This window comes from Tursiops truncatus, chromosome 6 (assembly GCF_011762595.2).
Source record: "Tursiops truncatus isolate mTurTru1 chromosome 6, mTurTru1.mat.Y, whole genome shotgun sequence".
NCBI lineage: Eukaryota > Metazoa > Chordata > Mammalia > Artiodactyla > Delphinidae > Tursiops > Tursiops truncatus.
Window position 1 is genome coordinate 62,359,034 of NC_047039.1, and position 24,278 is coordinate 62,383,311.

At 37.9% G+C, this 24,278-nt stretch overlaps 1 protein-coding gene across 11 annotated transcripts in view; it reads left to right on the forward strand.

The window, feature by feature from the left end:
* PUM3 (pumilio RNA binding family member 3) overlaps nucleotides 1-24,278 on the forward strand; it is a 95,723-nt gene that overhangs the window by 52,254 nt on the left and 19,191 nt on the right. For 10 of the 11 annotated variants that reach the window (XR_012332510.1, XR_002176317.2, XM_073806162.1 and 7 more), the window contains 9 exons: nucleotides 522-625; nucleotides 1,621-1,699; nucleotides 3,841-3,939; nucleotides 4,861-4,914; nucleotides 8,787-8,867; nucleotides 16,008-16,150; nucleotides 16,815-17,037; nucleotides 18,667-18,754; nucleotides 21,089-21,179. Coding sequence is in view for 9 of the 11 variants with exons in the window: in XM_073806162.1 (XP_073662263.1) it covers nucleotides 522-625; nucleotides 1,621-1,699; nucleotides 3,841-3,939; nucleotides 4,861-4,914; nucleotides 8,787-8,867; nucleotides 16,008-16,150; nucleotides 16,815-17,037; nucleotides 18,667-18,754; nucleotides 21,089-21,179 (962 nt within the window). In the remaining 2 variants the exon portion in view is untranslated. The remainder of the gene's footprint in view (nucleotides 1-521; nucleotides 626-1,620; nucleotides 1,700-3,840; nucleotides 3,940-4,860; nucleotides 4,915-8,786; nucleotides 8,868-16,007; nucleotides 16,151-16,814; nucleotides 17,038-18,666; nucleotides 18,755-21,088; nucleotides 21,180-24,278) is intronic. The other variant, XM_073806165.1, reaches the window with a different exon arrangement.

Sequence of the window (24,278 nt, forward strand, 5' to 3'; positions counted from 1 at the left end):
CCCAACCTTGGATTTAGTACAAGGCTAGTAATGGGACTAGGACAGTTAAAGGATCAGTTTCAGACTTTAGGATACAAATACACATATTTATCTCAAGGGAGATGGATTGATTCCTGAGTTTCTTCTGCTAGTCAGTTTCAGCCCCTGGGTTGAACTTACTGCTTTGTTTCCTTTGTCACAGTCACTATAGGAATATCCAGCTAATTACAAAACCTGGTAGCAAGAATTTGTTAACTGACTACTTGATCTTATGATTAGGCACATGCTAGGTGCTTGGCAAGTATGAACTGGCTGGTTGGTTATTTAGCTTGGCTCTGGAAGTACGATGGTGGGTGTATAGAATGAGAATTAGATAATCAAAAATTACCCTGTGAGTGTATCTACAGCGGGGCTTTTTTTATGTAAATATGGCAAATCTAAAAATTTAAGTTTATGTAAAATGACAATAATTGATTTTCTTTGTTCCGAAGTTGAAGAAACTTGATTAAATTTAGAAGGGTTTGATTTTTCTTCTGTTGCAGTCAGCAGATCACCCAACTCTGGACAAAGTATTAGAGGTACAACCAGAAAAACTAGAGCTTATCATGGATGAAATGAAACAGATTCTAACTCCAATGGCCCAGAAGTAAGGAAGCTGGTTTTTTTTTTTCTTAACAAATGGCATTTGAAGGAGGAAAGTTTTACATAGCCTTTGCAGAGAAAAGGTGGATAGTTTCCCAGTTATAGTCTGTTATTTAAATTGGATTGTGAGACCTAAAAGCCCATGCATTTGGCCTTCGTGGAATTTGTACCACAGTGGAGTGGTTAGGGCATTACGTCTGGGACCAGACTTCCTGGGTGTGAATCCTGGTGCCTCTCTCAGTTACTACCTGTGACCTTGGGCAACTTAACTTCTCTGTGCCTCAGTTTCCATATCTGTAAAATTACGATAATAATAGTATATATTTCATAGAGTTTTATGAAGTTAAATGGGCTAATATTTCCAAAGTGCTCAGAACAGTGCTTTGCTGTTAAAAACAACATGTTTTTGCCGTCTCCATGGACACTCCGTGTGAACTTGAAGTCTTTGGTGCCTGATCGTTAGCCTCCACTGTACACCTGAATTCACCAAGTGTCACACTAGGAGGCTTGGATCAATTAGGTATTGTTGCAATTGCTGATACTGTTTTGATCTATTTAGGATTTAACTGCTAAAATGATTTTGTGAAACTGACGCATTATAAAGGAGGCTTGACAGAAAGAAAATAGCCATTAAAAAATAGTCTACATGTGGATTTCTAATCACATGTCCATTGTTGTGTAAAAGAATATAGATGTCCTTATTTAAGAAAGTCGAGTGTATTTTGAATGATAATTTCATATTTGCTGATTAGATACTAGAAACTTGTACTCTGGTCTTGGTTGTAGATGGCAACCAAGACCTATATATATTTTAATAGGTCTAAAAGTTTTTTTTTTTTAGTCTTAGTATTGCTAAAGATATGATTTATTTTATGACAAATGACATTTGCTAAAACCATTTCACTTGTTTTGATTATTTTAGGGCGACCGAGGTTACCTATCTCTGTATTATTGTGGTACCATTTCTGACTTTTTTTTCTTCTTTTTTTCTGTTTTCAGAGAAGCTGTGATTAAGCACTCACTGGTACATAAAGTATTCTTGGACTTTTTTACCTATGCACCCCCAAAGCTGAGATCAGTAAGTTCTCGGTTTTAGGTTTTAAACTGAAACATGTAGAACTGTGTAAAAAATGTGGAATACTGCTTTGATGTATATTGGCTCTTGAAAATTTTAAAGAATTGTTTCCTTATTTAGAAAAGATAATGTGCTAAACTCCCTTTGAAGAAGTCTACTAATTCCATTTAGATTTTTGCCAGAAAGACAGTAGAATTGACCATAATTTTATCAGTTTCATTGAATTTTTATATTTTAATTATAATCCAGAGAGCATCCTCTAGCTTAACCTAATCAGAAAATTAACTAACATGGAGGAATATTCAGCATTCAGGGAGTTCAAAATTCACCTGTATTGATACAAAAACAAAAAATTATATTGGTGTTAAAAGGTTACGGGAGGACACTAAGTGAACCGTGAAAAACTGGACCTTACATGAGAGTGAAGGTACATTGTACTGCCCTTCAAGTCAGTGATGGGAATATAGATGAGAATTCATTTAGTCCCCTGAATTTTGCTTGCCTCATCATACTGTAAACTCATCATCCATTTGTTCTCATTCTAATAATAAGCGATAAGCAAGTAACGAGACTCACGTCTTTTTAACAAATATGCCAGATTAAACATTCATAGGAATTTTGACCCTCTCAAAATTGACATGCAGAATAGTTTTCCAAGAGTAGCTGCCTACCTAAGCACGTGGTTCAGTGACCACAGCAGCTGCTGATTCTCTTTAGGGGATTTCTCTCTTGTTCTGGCACAGCACAGTACCTCACAGTTCTGGATTTACTGAGGCAGGACTTTATTTTCAGAACTGAGAAAATAATCATTTGAATATATTCCATAGTAGAAAGTCTTTATCTTTTTAATGTTGAATATGTTTTAGTAATAGCAAAAAATCATTGGGAACTTAGTGCGAATATAAAATAATCAGACAGGTCTTTGTGGCCCTGGGGGCATTTTCAATAGAGAGACTTTTAAAAAAAAAACTTCTGGAGGTAAAAGAAGCATAATTGGAATATCTGTTTAACTCCCCAACTGGATAGCTTTGAAGAGATTCATAAGTTCAGGTATGTAAGCTGAAAGCTGTGTTCTTGAGATTTATCCTGGAAAAAGATTGTGAGATAGTTAAGGGTGAAATTGCTGTTCCTTATTGATCAAAATAGGCCACTTTTCTCCTTCCTGGCAGGAGACTTTGTATTTATTTAATATAAATTTTAAAATTGGGAATGGACTAAACTGGCCCCGCAGCTGTTAGCTGGCAGAACTCACTTATGTCCTATATGCTAGACTTCCAAATATAATTATGAAATTATATACATTGAAAATAAGGAATGAAGATTAAAAATAAGCTAAAATTACCTTGTAATAAACTAGTGATTGGGTTTTTACTTAAAGGTCATTGAGTAAAGGCCTAGTGAAGACCTAGTCTAAATGTTAATGTAGGGGTAAATATTTCTTAGAGAAATGTTATTTAAGTGTCTTTATGGTGAATTATTAATATGATTTCCAGAGGTAATCCAGTGATAAATTAAAAAAGAAAAACTTTTTCAGACAAAATGAGTGTTTTGGTTTTCTGCTTGTTATATACATGACTCTTTTAGGGAAGAAATTTTATTTATTTTATCTGGCTTTTTTATTAAAAACTCCCTTCTTCCCACAGCCAACTCTTAGGTTTCTTTTTCTTGAGAAGTCCTTTAGAATATACTATATGTATACAGTTGACCTACAACAACACGGGGGGTGGGGTGCCGACACTCCCGTCCCCCTCAGTGGACAATCCGCCTATAATCAGCCCTCCCCATCAGCAGTTTTGATTGCGGATTTACCCACCTTCAGATGGTGTAGTGCTATAGTACATATTTACTGAAAAAAATCCACGTGTAAGTGGACCCGCCTGGTTCAAATCGCACTCGGGGTCAACCGTATACGTACTTTTTTGAACAGACATTGGTAAAACTCAGGGATTTTAATAGAAATTGCCTGCCAGCAGGACTTACTGCTCTTGATGGAAAAGAATGTTTCCAGGAAGCGGTTGTTAAATTGTTTGCTACCTATACTTTCTGCCTTTCATTCTCTGTGCATAACTGCTCCTTAGTAGACAGATTGTGAGAAAGTAAAAAGAAAGAGTAAACCAAAGCCCTGAACTGCATTTATTCCCCAGGAAGTGATTGAAGCCATCCGAGAAGCAGTGGTATACCTGGCGCACACACACGATGGTGCCAGGGTGGCCATGCACTGCCTGTGGCACGGCACGCCCAAGGTAAGCGTCAGTCAGGGCTTGACTTGCCTCTCCTTAGACTTTTTCGGTCTCCTTGGGGTTGGGGTTTTGCCCTCTTGCGCACAACAATATTATCTTTGCAAAGTTGTGCCTCAAGGCCTCACAGAAACTGGCTCCCCTTTGAGCCTTTTGTTTCTTCTCTTCTGGAGTCTTCTTAAAGTTTGAAAACCTTGGGTTGTCTCATATGGGGAGGCGTGTGTCAAGCAAGTAAACACACTATTTATGTTAGGCTTAAGTTTATAGAAGTTTTGGTACCTGTCAGCCTCTTTGATTCCTCATTTAATGATCTTGTTGTGGGAGAGGGAGAGGAAAGAGAAGAAAATAAGCAGCTGTGCATTTGCTCCCATGGTTCTTAAGTACTTTGAGGGAAAAAGTAATGATCCATATTAATTATAGAAGCTTAACAGAAATTATCCTCATTTCCTTGATTGGTATAATTCTGCCTTTAAAAGACAGTTGTATTTTGTCCACTTTTTTCTTTCGTCCACTTTTTAATACAAATTTAATTTCTCCTCAACAAGTAATGTATTGAATGCCATCTGTATGCTAGACTTTTATGCATGTGAAGACAGTTCAGACATTGGAAGAGGGATCTCAGTTCTTACTATAAAAGGAGGTAGTTTCACTAGGTTTGCCTTGCAACTAATAATTTTATGGTTCCATATTTATGTCTCAATGGATTGTCACATAGAAGTCTAAGATTATAATAGCTCTGAGAGGACTTATAGTGTATTGCATTTTTTGGTTCTGGTTGAATAACTATTTTCACTAATGAAAAGTATGCCACTCCAATGAAAGTTTAATATTATATAAAATTTTTAACTATGAAATACCTTAATCTATAACTAATCCATAACTAAACCTGTAGCTATAAGTTCATTGAGACAATTTTTCTTTTTTAAGGACAGGAAAGTGATTGTGAAAACAATGAAGACTTATGTTGAAAAGGTGGCTAATGTAAGTATAAAAACTACATATTTCTTGGGGACTTCCCTGGCAGTCCAGTGGTTAAGACTTCGCCTTCCAATGCAGGGGGTGTGGGTTTGATCCCTGGTTGGGGAGCTAAGATCCCACATGCCTCGGGGCCAAAAAACCAAAACATAAAGCGGAAGCGATATTGTAACAAATTCAATAAGGACTTTAAAAAAAAATGGTCCACATCAAAAAAAAAAAAATTCTTAAAAAAAAAAAAAAAACCTACGTATTTCTTTCAACTATTTTTAACAATAAAATGTATTTATATCTATTATAGGAAATTTGAAAAGTTCAGAAAATTACCAAGAAAATTATTTATTGTTTCATTTTGTTATAATCTATTTTTATGCATATACATGTCTTTTTATATATTATTAAATTTACACAAAATGAATTTCTCCTTTTTTCATTTAACATTGTACTGTGGCAATTTTCCATTTTTATTAGATAAGTTTTGAAGACCTGATATTTAGTCTCTAGGTAAATTGCACTTCAGAAACTTGTTACCAATTTTCATTACCACCAAAACATAAAAGAAAGTGAAACTTGTCTCTTTTCTTAGATTAAATTTGTAGTGTGGTCAAAGAAAATTTTAGTTAAGTTTTATAATTCTTTGGGATCCTTTGGAGATGGTATAACAGCTTTTCGAATGAAATTGGAGGATATAAAAAGTTTTTTCTAAAGGATTAGTTGCCTCAAGAAATAGTATTTCTGTGTATTTAAATACTAAATAGTTTTCCATAATAATTCTAAAATATATGTAGTAGTAAGCATTAGTTTTCAATTTTTGAACTATTTTATATATTATGTTTTATAGCTTCTAATTTACAGGTGAACTAAAATTAGTGATATCAACAACTTTTCCCTCTGAAAACTCCAATAAGAACTACTGGCATCTAGTGAATACTTGATATAGTAAATGCTAATTCAAATTCAGATAAACTGGTGCTCTGTGATTGTATACATATCTGTTGTCTTCTGTAGGATTCAAGACTAGGAAGAGAGTTAGTATAAAACCACATAGAAGGCAGCTAACTTGGCTGTAACAAAATGAAATAAGAGGCTCTCTAGTGAGGAGTTTTCAGAGTATGAGAGAATTTTATGATTCATAATTCATCATTAAGTAAATCTTTTTGTATAACATTTTAGTTTGAATATTTTAAATCAGAAATGAGTAAAAATAGAATGTTAATAGAAAGTTCTATTAGGTGGAAGGGAGGGATAAACTAGGATTTGGGATTAACATATACACACTACTATATAGAGTGGATAATCAACAAGGACCTACTGTATAGCGCAGGGAACTCTACTTAATATTCTGTAATAATCTAGATGGGAAGAGATTCTGAAGAAAAGATGGATATATGTATATGTATGACTGAATCACTTTGCTATACACCTGAAACTAATACAACATTGTAAATCAACAATAGTCCAATATAAAATAAAAATATAAAAATAAAATGACATCAGAAAAAAAGTTCTGAAAGGTATTAATAGTAAAAGACACTCTTTTGTAATAAAATTAGATTGTTTTAATTTTACAATTTGGTTACATCAACAGTAAATTTTTTTGGACAACCTCATCCCCACAAGGTATTGCGATGTTAGCAAATTAACAATTCAGTGTCTCTTTTATCTCAAGGAGTTGCTTCTAAAGGAGTGAGATAAACTGATATAACCCATGGATTTGGTCTGTGGGTTATTTGGAAGTATTTAATTTCCAAATATTAGGGATTTCTTGATACACTCTGTATTATTTCAGTCTTTTGAAATTTATAATGACTTATTTTATGGACCAATGGATGGTCTACGTTAATGTCTTGAAAAGAATATGTGGGTGTAGTCCTCTATAAACGTCAGTTAGATCAAAATGGTTTGTAGTGTTTTCATATCATGGATGTTTTTACTGATTTTACTTATCATTGTCTAGTTCTATCAGTTGCTGAGGAAGTGTGTTCAAACTTCCAAGTATAATTGTAGAATTGTCTATTTCTCATTTAAATTCTGTTCCACTTTTTGTATTCACCCAGAGAGATTTTACGCTTGGGTGTGCTTCCGTGTGTGGGACTTAAAAAACCATAAACCTGTGGTTGTGTACTATATGCACAACATTCTCTACTTTGTTTCCTTCATTTAATTCATCTCAGGGGTCATTTTATGTCAATATATATTCATCCATCTACCTCTCTCTTGTTAATGACTTTATGATATTTTATTATATGACTTCCATAGTTCATTTAACAAGTCCCTACTATCAGACATGTTAGTTTCTAGTTTTTTATTTCAGATAATTCTCCAGGGCATATCCTTTGTTCGTATGTGGGAGCATGTCTGTAAGATACCTCCCTAGAACTACAGTTGCTGGATCAGAAAGTACATGCATTTAAAATTTTTAGTGTTGTTGTCAGTTGCCCTTAAAGAGGTTGAACCACTTTACAGTCTCATCAGCAACATAAAAGTGTGCCTGCTCTTCCCCAAACCTTTGCCAAATTAGTATATTATCAAGGGCTTTCACTTTTGTGTATAGGACAGGTGGGATATAGTATTTCATTGTTTTAATTATAGTCCTTAATTAATGAGCATTATTTCATATGCTTAAAGCCATTTGTACTTCTCTTTGTGAACTGATTCTTCATGTTCTTAGCCCATTCTTAGTTGATTGTTGGTCTTATATATAGTAAAAATGTTAGACCTTTGTTGTTTTTCTCCAGTTTGTTTCTAGTTGAGATGTTATTCCTGCCATATTCATCGGATCTGGCTCTGAATGAGTGTTGGCTGGTAGCAAAAGTCAAATCCCTCTTAAAGTAAAAAAAGATTTATATCATCATCTGGGATACTTAAAAGGAATATGCCACAAGCTTTGAAAACCTTTTTTTTTTTAACAAAGTAGAAGTTCTTTAAATCTTGGAACAATATCAGCATCATGGAAAAAATTGTTATTTCAATAGTAATGATTCTGAAAGTCCTAATGTATATTTGTATGATCTCGTGCTGCTCTCCTTTTTGAAAGCAATTGTTTTTATCTTACTCTCATATTCAGCATATAAGTATATTCTTCTAGTTCTTTTTTTTTTAGTGTTTCTATTTTAATTATATAGGATTATTTTAAAGAAATTGTACAATATACCAAAGAAAATGAAAAATTATTTGTAATCCTTCAACACAGTGGTGACAGTGGTTTTCCTTCCAGGATTTTCTGTGTATGTGTATTATGTATATTTTGTATATATAATTATATCTAAGTTTATATATTTTCTTTTTTATGATTGCAGTACTCTAGTTTTTTTTTTCCCACTTGTCACTGTAACTTTCTTTGAGTTTAATTTTCAAGTAGCTATTCATTAACAGGATACCTATTTTTGAGAGGTGTTATATTCTGATTAGTTTAAAAAAATGAGTCTCAGCTATTTAATATTGAAGGATGTGCTTACCTGTTTCTTTTTCTTACCCTAGAATATAATTAACTAGGTCCTGATATAAGAGCACATTTTTTGGAATGACTTTTATCCATCTCCTTTATATTATGCTGGATACGTCGTCAGGGTGATAACCTTTTTTTTTTTTTCGTGGTACGCGGCCCTCTTACTGTTGTGGCCTCTCCTGTTGCGGAGCACAGGCTCCAGATGCGCAGGCTCAGCAGCCATGGCTCACAGGCCCAGCCGCTCCGCGGCATGTGGGATCTTCCCGGACCGGGGCATGAACCCGCGTTCCCTGCATTGGCAGGCAGACTCTCAACCACTGGGCCACCAGGGAAGCCCCCGGGTGATAACCTTTTAACGTAACTCCTTAGGTGGAAGAAAAGGGAGAATCTGTATATTTTTTTAACCTTTACTGGCTTTCAATTCCTACAGGGTCAATACTCCCACTTGGTTTTATTGGCGGCGTTTGACTGTATTGATGATACTAAGCTTGTGAAGCAGATAATCATATCAGTAAGTAATTCACATAGTCTTGAATTTAATTTAAATTGATACATCATTTGTGAGTGTGTAAGTTTGATTTCACACGTAGATGTGTAAAGATTTTGAAATGTGTAAATACTTTCTGCCAGTATTTATTTTTTAGTTGCCTTAAGCCTATTTTGGGGGGTTGCTTTATTCCCATACAAACCATAATCCTGTTACTTGATTATTACTAATTAATGTTGCTTTAAATATGTAAAAGACTGCTTAAATTAGGGTAATGTGACTTTTTAGACCACGTAACATACTAAAAGAAAAATTAGCGATGCAGTGTTTAGATTTGATCGGAAATTTATTTTCATAGTAATTCCTCAGTTATTCAAGAACTCATGTCCACCCAGGCAGAAGCTATCCATGACCTTTTTTCTCTCCCTTTGGAGAAACTGCCTCTGCATAGCTTATCGATACATCTGTCCTGACTTGAACTGGAGAAGAAAAACTGATGAAGTTCACTCAATTGTGATGGCTTCTTAGAGATTTCATGAAAGCTGGTGTAGAGTTAGATTAAAAATTTTAACTAAAATTAGAATACTAGATTCCTTTTTTCATTTCAGTTTTTTAGCCTGGTATAATGACCGTAAAGTGGTAATAATTGAATGCGGTTTACTTAACCCTAAATTTGCCTTCAGAACAACTGAGCTGTTCTCTTATAAAAACTACACCCAAGTAAAAACTGTATTATGAAATAATTTTCTTCTTTCTGCAATGACTGCCCCTTTTCTGACTTGAGATTCTGTGATCCTCTTTTATTTTTCCTTCCTTTATTTCTAGCATGCAAGTTGTGTTAGGTGTATGATAGAGGTTTCGGGGGAAGGCATAAGAAATTGCAACATTGGTAGCAGGGACCGAACCTGGAAATATTTTAAAAAGCATATAATCTGTATAGACACAGATTATTCATTTGAAAGTTGGTACACATGGATGGGGCCCTTGCAGAAATCTTAGTGACAAAAGCGACTTCCACACCATCTGCAGGGAGAAGCATATGGATGTTCAGAAAGAGAATTTACCTGTTGGCCTGTGGTGGTGCTGTGGCCTCTTTGTAGCCTATCTGGACCAGTTAGAGCTGGCTGATTAGGAAAAATGTCCCGACTAGTGGAGGGATAGGAGATTTGTTTTTTCAGATGCCAGCTCTAGGTCCCAGTGTGTGAATTTCTCATGCCCTTGCTGTCATTTTCCAGCTTTCCCCTTGACTGTTTTAAGATTGTGATGACTTTCTTTGGGATAGGATTGTGGGAAGAAACAAGTTGGCAGGACTTTGATGTTACAAACTGAGTATTTTGACATGTTCCTTGTGACTTTATTACCCTTTTGACTCCAATCAATAATGATTGTTTTTCATTCCAGTGACAGAAATGTGAGGCCATAGATTAGCTAATGAATAAAGTTGTTTCATGAAAATGGAAACAGGCTGGGCTATTGAAAGCTTGCTTTTGTTTAATATTTTCATGACAACTAAAATTTGCATAACTGTTCCAAATGGATTTTAAGAGAAACCAAACTTCCTTCAGGATTTGCCACATTTGTCTGCTAGATTAATTTTTTCCAAAGATTTATCCCACTTAAAGTCACTGTTGAAACAGTTTTAATTCTTTGTGCTTATCAGTTTGATAAGCACAACTGTTTAACCCACATTCCTAGTGACTTTCTCATACTTAAGGCAGCTTTCCCTGAGAATGGCCTCATTTGCTGATGTCTTGCCTCCAGCTGACAAATGCTCAACGGGTTTTGTGTATCATTAAACTACGTAGCCAGTGATAAAATTATGGAATGCTAATTGCTCTTGCATTTTCCCCACCATCCACTACAAAACCTGTTGCAGTATGCAGTGCTTGTTAAAAATACCCAAGAAAGCTTAGTGTTGCAAAACATTCTGTTCAGGGTAACCAGACTCCTGCAAATGTCAGGTTGAAATCACAGCCTGGTCAGTTGAGCCCTCACCTTTCAAAATGGATACACACTGTTTCCCACTTACTGTACTTTCTAAAATAAACATACTTATAAAATCCGACCCTGGAATTGTTGGTATGATGCAACTGCTTTGACAGCAGTGATCCTCTAAAAAGGAAGTAAGTACACTGGCCAATTGCTCTTTGAGAGTGAATATTGATACATACTTTAAAGTGTAGTATCTTTAAGATGCTATACAGAAGATATAAAGGATAATAACAGTGTACACCCAGCCTCCCACCTGATTGGGCATGAAGAAGTAAAACTTGCCAAATACAGTTGAAGTTCAAGCCCTTTGTGTACTTTTTTTTTTTTTTTTTTGCAAATCCTTGTACCCACCCCCCTCTGCTGTGATGGATTGGTGCTTATTACTTGCATGCATTCCCTTATCCTTTTGCTATATGTAGATGTTTATGGTATTACTTTGCATGTTTACAAATTCTGTATAAGTGATGTGTGTTTTCTCCTGCAACTTGCTTTTTCCTTTTGGCATTATGTTTGTGAGTCATCATCAGGGAGGGTCAGGAAGCTTTTTTTTTTTTTTTTTTTTCAGTACGTGGGCCTCTCACTGTTGTGGCCTCTCCCATTGCAGAGCACAGGCTCAGTGAGCCCGCTCCGCGGCATGTGGGATCTTCCCTGACCAGGGCACGAACCCGTGTCCCCTGCATCGGCAGGCAGACTCTCAACCACTGCGCCACCAGGGAAGCCCAGGAAGCTTTTTTAATAAAGGGTCAGATAGTAATTATTTTAGGGTTTGTGAGTCGTGTATGGTCTCTGTCGCATATTCTTGTTTGCTTTGTTTTTTGTTTAGCAACACTTTAAAATGTAAAAATATATATATATATATATATTCTTAGCTCACAGGATGTACAAAAACAGGCTGCTGGTTAGATTTGACCTACAGGCCATGGTTTACCCACCACTGTTCTAAACCATTCATTTTTCAATGCCAAATAGTTTTTTACTCTATGAATATACCACAGTTGATTTTTCCATTTTTTCTGTTGATGGACATTTAGGTTGTTTATAGTATTTGTAACTTTAAACATTCATATTATTTTTTGCTATTCCAAATAATTCTGTAAGCATTCTTGTATGTCTCCTCGTTTCTCAAAGGCATTTACTTAGCAGAACTGTGGGTTGCCAGATATGCTGCCCATATGTTATATAGAGTCATGTGTCTGTGTTTCCCACGCAGCCACTACAAAACCTGTTGCATTATGCAGTGCTTTTAAAAATAGCCAAGAAAACTTAGTGTTGCTAAGCATTCTATTCAGAGTAACTGGATTTCCTGAAATGTCAGGTTGAAATCATAGCCTAACAAACACTCCTTTTCTCTTTAAGACCAGGCTCCGATTCAATCTCCAGATAATGTTTTCTGATCTCTCAGCCAGACCTGCTCTCCCCGTTCTCTCAACTCTTATAATTTTTGTCTTTGCCGTCTATTCATTTAGCAGTTAATTGTGCTCCGACCCAGGGCTTACAAACTCAGAAACATTCATTGACCAGGCAGGTAAATGAGTGAGGCAGGCCAGGTTGGGAGGGGCGGGGGGGGGACTAGAATGCACATGCCCTGTCCAAGGCGGTAGCCACCCTTGGCTCCAGCCTCTGGGAGTGTGAGCCCCATGGTGATAGATCTTCCAATTTATTTTTCTTTTTTAATTGTGATAAAATTTACCATCTTAGCCATTTTTAAGTATATAGTTAAGTGGTATTAAGTGGAGTCACACTGTTGTACAACCAATCTCCAGAACTTTTTCATCTTGCAAAACCAAAACTCTGTACGTTTAATAACCTCATCCCAATTTTTTGAGTGCAGCCAAAAAGTTGGACTTTTGTATAAAATCACCGCATTTTTTAAAACAAAACACTCAAGAGGCTGCAGTCGCTGCCAGTGATCTAACCTTCTTCTTACACTTCTGTTTTTATCCATTATTTAAATCTCTTATTTTTATTTTTAACTTTTAAAGAGTTCCTCTTGCCTCTTCTGCTAGATTTTAGCTCTTTAAGGTTAAGGTCAGCCTGTGTTTCTTTTTGTTCACACACAACCTTCCATAGAGGAACACGCACCATGGATGGGCATGGTGCTCAGTAATGTGTGTTGCATTTTGCATTTCTTTCTTCCACTGAAAATGCATATGTGCTCTAACCTTACTTCCAGTGTTCACCTTTCATTTTGACCTTTCCCTTTCCCTTTTAAAAGAGGGTTGGGAAAACAAGAATGCCAAAGAATCTGACAAGCGTCCAACACAAGGTCAGAATGGCCACACATTTTCACAAGGGAGATCTTTTGTTCTTCTCGCACTTTTCTTCTGTTTACATACCTGCTTTAGAGTAAAGCATAAGGGGAAGATATTACAACAGTGGTCCTTCTTGTGATTTTCTCTAAGTAAGAGGGAAAGTGAATTGAAAACCTTTACATTTGAACCTTCATTGTTGGGGCTCTTTGCTATTTTGAGGATGCCAAACTCATGACTCCCATCAGCTTTATTTAACCTCCATAGTTAAAGATGCTGTATATTGATGGGTGTTTTCCATATGAAAATAATTACTTTATAGCAGTTTCCAGTTTATAGCATGAATTTTCTGATTTGCTCCTGGTAGTGGCCCACAGGTGGGGCAGGTGTATCATTTCCTTTTGCAGATAAGGGAATTGATGTATAGAGAGGTTAAAGGATTTTCCAAAGGCTACACAGCTTGAACCCAAAGACCAAATTCAGCACAAATCAACTGCTCTGTAGCTGCCTCTTCCCTATCTCTACGTGTTTTGACACTCAGTGTTCTCCAGGTGATCATCTAGAAATTTCTCTCCTCTGTGTGTGACCCAGGTTAAAGAGAAATGAATTAGTACTCCATAAAATAGCATCACTCATACTGTTTTATTTTTTCCAAGATGAATGTTTTTGATGGTAGGAAACCAGGAATAAGGGGGAGTTGGGGGAGAATTAACTGATATCACATTTTTAAGTAAACATTTTTTAGTTTCATATGATTGTTAGTTTATAAACATTGCACTCTTTTAAGAATCTTAGACCAACATAAGTGTAGATTCTAAATTCCTTAATTACAGACTGAAAGGTAGTAAAAGTTCAGTGAATTTGGGCACTAGTCCTTGAGTAGTATTTTTGCATGGATTTTATATGCATCTTGTGTTAAGGTGAAACCATTTCTGCCCAAGCCAGATACGATGCACTAGTCCTTAAGTGTAGAACCCACAGAGAAGATCAAGTACATTGAAGACTACATTGCTGGCTTCATGCCACCCCTTTTCCTGCTAGGCCAAGAAAAGAAAAGTTAATTAAAAATAAATAGCAGCCATTTATGTTCTTCACTGCCTACTCCCCCCCTCCCTTTTTTTTTTTTTTAAAGCAAGTGTTTTTTTTGTTGTTGTTTTTGTTTTTTTGCGGTACGCGCGGGCCTCTCACCGTTGTGGCCTCTCCCGTTGCGGAGCACAGGCTCCAGACGCGCAGGCTCAGCGGCCATGGCTCATGGGCCCAAACGCTCTGCGGCATGTGGGATCTTCCCAGACTGGGGCACGAACCCGTGTCCCCTGCATCGGCAGGTGGACTCTCAACCACTGAGCCACCAGGGAAGCCCAAAGCAGGTGTTTTAAAGGTATAATACCCCAGAGGGTTTTTTAAGGACAGCAAAGTTGTGGAGGTTTTTTAATGATTGTACAAATTAGCCTAAGCTATGTATCATTCTCAGTCTCCTCTTTAAACTGATTAAAGCATTTATCTTCTTTTATGAGTTGGTTAAACCTTAAATAAAGCCACACTAAAAGTAGCCCATATTTGTGGCACTAAATGCCTCTTTTTCAAAAATGCGTATTTTGAGTCTACTTTGGGACTCGTTTACCTTGAAATTGCAAAAGAGCTCCCATCCCCATGAAGTGATGTACATTTTTTTTCTGTCTTCCCCTTTAGTACTGAAATTTTAAGTCATTTTTTCTGAGTGGTTAAAATTTATATTCATTTTCAGGTGGTTAGATCTGTTGCACCTATTTACTAGCTTGTTTTTTTTTTCTGCACTGAAATTACTAATCTCGTAATTAGTAGGCACTCAAGAGAATAGCAGATCTGAGTATATCATCTGGAGAATTCCTTTCCTTAAGAATGGGGTGTATGTTTTCTTTGAAAGAGACTAGAGTTGAAGTCAGAGGAGCAGAACTAGTGAGAGCCCTTGCACTGCCACTCTCATGTCCTCCTGCAGGTCACCTCCCCCCTTTCTGGGCCCCTCATCTGTAAAGCTGGGTGGTTGGACTGAATTCTTTCTGTGACCCCAGCCAGTTCTGAAGAATCTTTGGTGTTCAGACACACTTGGCTTCGAATATTAGGTTTGCTGTAAGAAATAGGAATGTTAGAGAGGGAAAGACTAATGATTTTTCTGTTGCATACGTAGAATAAACGAATTTTTAAACAATGATTTTTCTGTCTTTGCAAGTATCGCCAAATCTACACAGGAGCTCAGTTGGGGTGGGGATGACATTGCCTTTGTTCCTTAATCAAACAACTAGAAAAGGAGGTTACTGTTCTTGTTAAGTTGATTGGAGATGTCATAGAATGCAATTATTTGTAACTGCTCCATGGAGTCTTTCTGCATTTATTTCCCTCCCCGCTCTTTTTGTTTTCCACGTGATACTTAAACAGCCTTCATTTGCCATGAGTAAGTAACCTAACTTTAAAAGCCTTTATCCACTTGTTCTATTTAACAGAGTTTCTTTATCTCCTTTCACATACATCTCATTAGGGAAATTCTAATAAGAATGGTCGTCATCAATGCTGCTGCTCCATTTAAGTGCAGCTGCAAATTAACTGTATCTGCTCAGTGGGCCCAGCAAGCAATGTCCCTAGTAATAGTGGCCTAAGAAATATTGGTTACAATGAATGAGATAACTCCTTTAGACATATGTTTTTTAAGTTCTTGAGCTTGGTCGGTTAAATACAAATGGATTGTTCAGTAATGCTAGTCCCAGTAGAGAGGCAGTTCTGTGTTCCGAGTGTAAATTTCTTTGTGCTTTAATGAGACGACTTCAGAACTAGCTGTACATTTTTCATTAAGTACATTGGGGAAAAGTTATGTATCCTTCTTTACCATTCAGATTCCAATAATAGTTTATTTTAAGCATATAGATTCACTTTTTTTTCTATAATTTTACAGGAAATTATTAATTCCTTGCCTAACATAGTAAATGACAAATATGGAAGGAAGGTCCTGTTGTATTTACTAAGCCCCAGAGATCCTGCACACACAGTAAGAGAGATCATTGAAGTTCTGCAGAAAGGAGACGGTAACGCACACAGGTGAGGGACAGTAGAATAAAGGGCTTGGGCCCTTTATTCCTCTGCTCTGATTGTTCATTCATTTTGAGTGGCATGTGCTTCCATAAATCTACTCACATGTGTACACCTCTCATGCTCCCTCCCTCTCTAAAACTCCAAAGGTGAATTCCATTTTTCAGCCTGTAGTTTTGGCAGATTCTTAAAGTTTTTATCCTGAAAAGGAAATGAAAGCATCATGCCAAAAGAACGCCTCTGAGGCCCAGCACATAGCAGGCGCTCGGGTGTGTGTTTTGCTTTATGTTTAAAGCAACTGGTACCACTTAGTCAAGTACTGTAGGGAGCAGAATCCATAAAGTAGTCTAAACATGTGTTGTAAGATATTTTGCTATTGTCGTTATTTGGTTTGGGGTTGGTTCGGGATTTTTTTTTTTTTTTTGTATTACACAAGGCAAGCTTCACTTATTGAGCGCTCATTCTGTGCCAGGCACTGTTCAGATCCTGGGGACACAAAGATGAAAGACAGATATCCCGCCCTCAAACTGCTTATCTACATGCACAACAGAAATTAGACAACAGAGCATGGCACAAACTGTTATAAGCCCTTAGAGATTTCTGTGATAATAAAACACCATATTTCCTTTGCTATTTATCTTACCTTAATTCTTCATTCAACATGTTACCACAGTAAGAAAGATACAGAGATCCGCCAGCGAGAACTCTTAGAATCCATTTCTCCAGCTTTGCTAAGCTACCTGCAAGGACACGCCCAAGAGGTGGTGCTGGATAAGTCTGCGTGTGTGCTTGTGGCTGACATCCTGGGAGCTGCCATTGGAGATGTGCAGCCCGCCATGAATGCCGTCGCCAGTTTGGCAGCGGCAGAGCTGCATCCTGGTGGCAAGGATGGAGAGGTACTGTGCTATCGTGAGACAGGCGGGAAAGCCACAGTGGCTGCAAAAACTCCAATCACTGGGAACATTGCTATAAAGAGAATTTTAGTGATAATTAACTCACCTCATACCCACAGTACATTTGGAAATTGCGAATTCAAAACAGTGCTGTTAACACACACTGTCTTCTGATGACTCCACATACCTGTAGAGTAAAAACAAAATCCTCTTAATGCTGTCCCTGATTGACCCAGGCTGTCTTTCCAGCATATTCTGTGTTCTTAATTTTGTTTTGAATTTGCTGTGGACTTTTGCACTTCCTTCATTTGTATGTACTTCTTTTCTCAACCTCACGTGCTACTTATGTTTCCATTTTCCTGCGCTCTTCCTGTAGAAAGCCTTATTAATCCTTCCAGGGCCTTGGAATCCTTCTCCATGAAGTCTCCCTTAATTCCCTCTCAATCAGAAAGTTTTTGCTCTTTCTGAAAGCTCCTGCCTGTGTTATTTGGGCCTTGTGTTATTCTGCCTGTATCTTAAGTTTCTTGGTTCATGCACGGGATATGTGCTAGGCAGTGGTCAACACCCCCCACCCCCAAAAAAGAGAATACCATTTGGGGAAACACAATACTTAAATAAATATGCACACAAATGATTATTGTAGAATAGAGATACGTGCTGTGAAGGAAAACGCCAGGTTCTATGGGATTATATACAAATGGGAGGCAACCTGTCCTAGGAGGGCTTCCCGAGGCAGTGAAAGCTAAGCTGAGACCCAAAGGACTGGTAGCTGAGTGAGGAAAGAAGATTCTAGGCAGAGAGAAGAGCATGTGCGGCCGCCTTGGAGGAAGGAAGAAGCTCGGCACGTTTGAGAACAGGAGGCTCAGGGGGCTGGAAATCAGTGAGCAAAGGGAAGAGGAAGGTGGAAGCCAGATCCTGCCAGGCCCTCGCCCCGCGCTGGGTTGTGAGCTCCGGATGGACCCACATGGATGGGGAGCTCACTGTTTTCTGACACAGGAGATGGGGAAAGAAATGGGCCATGGATCTTAGAGACACCCTGGCTCCTGCCCTCACAGGGCAGATCCTGTTAACAAATTGGGACGATGCATGTGTAATGAAAGTTCCTCTGTAAGGACACAGGGCCTGTTGTCTCCCGTGCTGGACAAGGAGAGGTCCTAGGGGATCTCTGTGCGAGCAGTTGGTATGGCCCTTGAAAAGGAGTGAGCCTGCTCATCAGCTAGTGCTCCTCGGGCATCACCTTAAATGATGATTTAAACATCAGTCAGCATTTAGGTTTTAATGTTTCTGCTGTAGTGTTCTGTCCCATCGGTTTCTTTGCTCCTCAGAATTGCGTATGACAATCTGGAAAGTGGTTAGCATGATCTTAAGATGAGCCTGGTGGTGGAGCTGTTCAAACTGGAGCTCATGAAGCTGAATGTGAGCTGCCTCAGTGGCCATGTTATCTTGAATAACCATCTTCATTTCAGTCAGGGTTGGAGTAGATCTCTCGTCCCTCCAGGTGTAGTAGTCATTGTAGATAAAGACCTCTTAAGCCTTTTGGAACTTTCAACTCGCCTGAGACTTTATCCGTATGTGGTGATATAGAGTGGATGAAAACAGCTTTTTAATTAATATGTTCTTGACTCCTCACAGCTTCACGTTGCAGAACATCCTGCAGGACATCTAGTTCTGAAGTGGTTAATAGAGCAAGATAGAAAGATGAAAGAAAGTGGACGAGAAGGTAGGCTGTGCAACTTGACCTTTTCTTGTATTGGATGTGGAATTTCAGTCATATCTGGCATCCCTGAACTTTATGCCGGCCATTTAAGTTCAAATGAGAGTCTGTTGAGTTTGTGAGTAAGAAATGATTTAGTGGTTGCAAATAATGCTTTTTCCCCCTGGAAATTTGTCTCCTAGAATCCTTTCATTTTCTTTCCCTTTCCCACCCTCCCTCCCTTTCTCTCCTCCCTCCTCTGCTACCTGAGACTTCAAAACGGGCTTGTCCAACATTCTAAAATGCCATTTTATTCTTTGAGGGGGGTGAGAGCAGAGTAGGAGGGCCAGTTTGTGAGTATCATCATCCCAGTTGAAAAGCATATTTATCTTTAGTTTTGAGGAAAGGATAAGCAGAAGAAAATTATCCTCATCAGAGAATTTTGAACTGGTGCCTATTTGGCATTGAAATATATATGACCAAAGAGCAAGCCAGGCCTTGGCACTTCCTGGTTTTTCATAAACCTTACAGCTGCTCTGTAGAAACTCAGCTCTCAAGAGGAGGACAGCATCTTTTATTTATTGATGAGTGAAAACTTGCGTATCATTCCCCTCTCAGTCCTGTCTTTGACCAGACCTTCTCTTTCTAAATTCAAACTCCATCTGGTATTTTAGCCACTGAAGAGGCTTCCTCCCACTGAGTTAAAACAGTTTGGGCTTTCTGTTACTGTGTCTGAAAAAAGTGACAGATCATGAATTTATGTCTTGAGGCAAGTTGCAGTTCTAATGGCTAGTGAGGCAACCAGTATAGTAATAGAACTGTTACTTCTCACTCTAACTTTAAGAACAGAGACTTGGGCCTATTTCTCACTGTAAATTTTTTATAAAAGAGGAAGCTTCTGGTAATAAATTTTGAAGAAAAAATAATGTATTGAATTATCTTTTTGTTATTAAAAACTTGGTGCATAGTTGAGCTTATGTCAGAAAAGTTGTCTTGCTTTTAAAATCCAAGCAATTTTCTAGTGACTTTTCTCCTCATTTAAATTGCCCTGGCAACCCTAAAACACATCTGTTTGAACTTGATGTATTTGTCATGTTCATGTAGCACCAAATGAGTGGCTAGCTGTCTTGGTGATCTGTTGCTGTGTAACAAGCCACCTCAAAACTTAGTTTTCAAAACAACAGTCATTTGGTCAGTGTTTGGTGGAGCTCAGAAGCTCTACTCTGAGTCATCTAGGGCTGCTTGTCTTGGGGTTGGATTATCCACTTTCATAATGGCTGGCAGTGGCTAAGTCCAGCAGCCTCGCTTCCTCTCCCTAGGCTGCTGGGTTTCCTCACAATATAGTGGTCGGGTTTTAGAAGGACAGAGTAGGTGCATGGTACTTTCATGATTTAGCCTCAGAAGTTATTTAAGGGCAGTTGTACCGTACTCTCTTGAGTAAGTCAGTCACAAAGGCCCACCCAGTTCGAAAGGAGAAGACATCAGTTCCACCTTTAGATGAGGGAGTGGCACTATTCTAGAAGCATACACAGGAGATATCGTTGCGGTCACCTTTGGAAAACACTGTCTGCCTCACCAGCTGATTTCTGTCCCTCTTGAGCATGTGCCACGAAGAGTAAAATAGTCGTGGGCCTCTTGGCTTTTAAAGGCTCCTCATATTTGGGTATCTTTGAATTTTACGTGCTGCCTACCCAAGATGTTTGCCTTTAAGATAGGTTGTCCCCACCTCCATCTGTACCAGATCCTAGTCTTCAGAATTTCTCCTTTGTCCAAGAGTTAGTTAACACTTAGGTGGCACAGTGAATAAGATAATACACTCTGAGACCTTGGGAATCAGATATACTATAACAAAACATGAATCGTATTTTTGATGGGTGAACGAATGTTTAGTATTGTAGAGAGAAATTGCCAGGTGTAAGGCAGAATAGTCATTTGACCGTTAATTGTGTTCAAGGCACCTTCTGAGTGAGCATTTTCCTTGAGGGGAAACTTGATTTTAACCAAACACGAGGTGCTGCTGTCAAACATTTACTTCCTGAATAATTTTCAGGTCAGGGTTAAATCATTAAATAGTACAAAGAAATGTAAACATGACCAAGCGAGCATTTTATAAGAAGTCATTGTTTCTCTTGAGTAATTACTGCTAAACATAGCTGAGGATTTGGGTCAGAGTGGAGAGAAATGGCTGTATTAAAAACGCATTACATAAAGCTGAGCTACAATTTTTAGTGTTAAGTGATACTGGGTGAGAACGCTTTATTAGCTTTCTCATTAAAACAGGTTTCCAGCTTTAAGCGTAGTAGGGAGAGAGATTGGGAGTTTAAATCTGGGTATATGATGTTCATTAAGTTTATTTTACAGGTTGTTTTGCAAAAACACTCGTAGAGCTTGTTGGTATGAAGAACCTGAAGTCCTGGGCTAGTGTCAATCGAGGAGCCATTATTCTTTCCAGGTGTGTAGAAAGTGTGCCTTTTTCTGCTTAGGGTCCTTGTCCTCAATGCCCGTGGGTGCGCAGCATGCTTCCTTCACGCTTACTTCTCAGTTCTAATGTCTGTTTCCAGTAGTCCAGCATTCCTGTCAGTTACTCTTGGTCTAGACAAGTATACCAAATATTAGAGAGCAAATGTAACTCTTCCATCAGTCCTTACAGTTTTTCTCATATGCCCTCTTTTGGATCATAGAATTAGGGCATTCACAAGGCATCATTGGATTGTTTCACCACATTTATGGTTTAGACCAAAGTTTACTTGTATTCTTTTTTAATGGATTAGTTTTGTTCCTGTAAAAACTGACAGAGTTGTTTTTCAAATCGTGACTGACTTTACTGACTTTGTTTTCAACTATTCTAAAAGGATTCGAGAAGCATTTGCTATTAAAGTCTGCATGCTAATTAATCTTTGTTTCTAATTAAAATGATAGAAAACTGATGATTTGTGAATTGAGACATATGCTTAACTTGTATATTGTTGTTTGGACATAGGTTAAGTTTATAATTTACAGGTCATTGAAATTTCCATCTATTCTATTCCCAGCTAAGATCCTTTTATTAAGGATATTCATTTTAAAATAGATTTGTGTGTTGTTTTGAAGTAATCACTGTTGATTTTTTTTGCCCTGCTGTGTTACCGAGATTTGGAAAAACAGTTACCAGTCTCAGCTTGAATTTCCCACAGTATTTCACATGCAAGTTACTATGCAGTTTAATTTGTATATGTTTATAAATGTTGTAGGCATTTCTTCAATATATATTTTGATTTGGTACACATATACTCACAAATATGTACATTCCAAACGGGCATTCATTATTTTTAGGTATATCAGTATCTCCAAATATATGAGTGATACAGATCACTAGTTTATTTCTCATTAAAATTAGCTAATTTTCCAGTTGGTGTTGAACAGCCAGAGTCTATTAGCTGAAACATGAACTTTTTGACATGAATTTCTTTACTGGGCATTTGGACTGTTAACACCTACTGACACATTCTTTCATTACACTCAATTAACTAAAAATTATGGCAATGCCGTAAAATTAATTTTTTTAACATCTTTATTGGAGTATAGTTGCTGATTCACTTTGTTATACAGCTATATGTATACATATAACCCCATATCCCTTCCCTCTTGCATCTCCTTCCCACCCTCCCTCTCCCACTCCTCTAGGTGGTCACAAAGCACCGAGCTGATCTCCCTGTGCTATGCGGCTGCTTCCCACTAGCTATCTATATTTGGTAGTGTATATATGTCAATACTACTCTCTCACTTCGTCCCAGCTTACCCTCCCCGCTCCCTGTGTCTTCAAGTCCATTCTCTATGTCTGCGTCTTTATTCCTGTCCTGTCCCTAGGTTTATCAGAGCATTTTTTTTTTTTTTTAGATTCCATATATGTGTGTTAGCATACCGTATTTGCTTTTCTCTTTCTGACTTACTTCAGTCTGTATGACAGACTCTGGGTCCATCCGCCTCATTACAAATAGCTCAATTTCGTTTCTTTTTATGGTTGAGTAATATTCCATTGTATATGTGCCACAGAACCAGGAAGAAATAGAAAATATAAACAGACCAGTCACAAGCACTGAAATTGAGACTGATTAAAAATCTTCCAACAAACAAAAGTCCAGGACCAGACAGCTTCACAGGCGAATTCTCTCAAACATTTAGAGAAGAGCTAACACCTGTCCTTCTCAAACTCTTCCAAAATGTAGCAGAGGGAGGAACACTTCCAAAGTCATCCTACGAGGCCACCATCACCCTGATACCAAAACCAGACAAAGATGTCACAAAGAAAGAAAACTACAGGCCAATATCGCTGATGAACATAGATGCAAAAATCCTCAACAAAATTAATTTTTAAAGATTGCTCATCAATCAGAGCTCCCCTTGGGTGGATTTCAAACATGAGAAGGATACTGTAGGTTTATTATGGAATATTCCTTAAAACGGGAATATGAAATATCTGAACATGAAGTATCTGAGGTTCTAAAGGGAAGTGAAACTGGAGATAAATTAATAATTGATTAATATAATAATTATTTTTATTTGGCGTTAGAATACTGTCATGTGCTTGTTTGGCAAAATTCTTTCCTTGTTTATATTTTTCTTTAAAACTTGTGCAGTATGTGTGTGTGTGCGTGTTTGTTTTTGTTTGTTTGTTTTGCTAAATCTTTTTTAGAGTAAGTGACAAAGTGTCATTCTGGGTGAAAAAATCAGCCTTGTATGCAGTCTGAAAAATAACTCAGGGAAGCATAATTCTCTAGCATTTAAATGCATGAGCTCTAGACAGACTGCCTGGGTTCCAGTCCCAGCTCACTGTGTGGCCTTAGGCAAATTACTCAGCTTTTCTGAGCCTTAACTTTCTTGGATGTAAAAGGAGATTAATAATAATCCTAGGTTGTTATGAAAACTAAATGGGATGATGCATACATAGTGCTTAGCATTATGTTTAATGCGTGTGTTCAGTAAATATTAACTTGTGTCACTATTATGCACTGTGTGACTGTGTGTTTAGCCAAGGTTTATAAAATACGAACACCTATGAGTCACAAGTCTATTGAGAGGGCACTTTACTTTTCAGCTTTGCAGGTGGCAAGCAGTACTTGTTGCTTGTCTTCCACAAGCATGTCCTCCACTCTGTGGACATGATGGAAATTATTGGGACCAGGGTCTTTCAAACATGCCACGTGATTTCTTTCTGGGTTGTGTTTCAGTGGTCAGCATTTAAACGTGGTCGTGAGGACGTCGGGGGAGAATAGGAAATTCGGCCCTGGGGTTTGGTGGTTGAGTGCCTGTGACTTGGCCCCTATTTAGAGCAAGGGGCCTACTTGTTGCCAGTCTGAAGAGCTCTGCTCACCTGTGATAAAGTACGCCAGCAAGGTCTCAGAGAGCAGAGCTGACCTCATTTTGTTGAATGAGTCACACTGATCAAGTGGTTAACTAGGAGCCCGGCTCTGGCTATAGGTGTTTCAGATACAGGATCATGTGAGCCTCAAAACACAACCCTGTGAAGAAGGCAGGTTCTTTTGTTCCCATTCTGCAGGCCAGGAAACTGAGT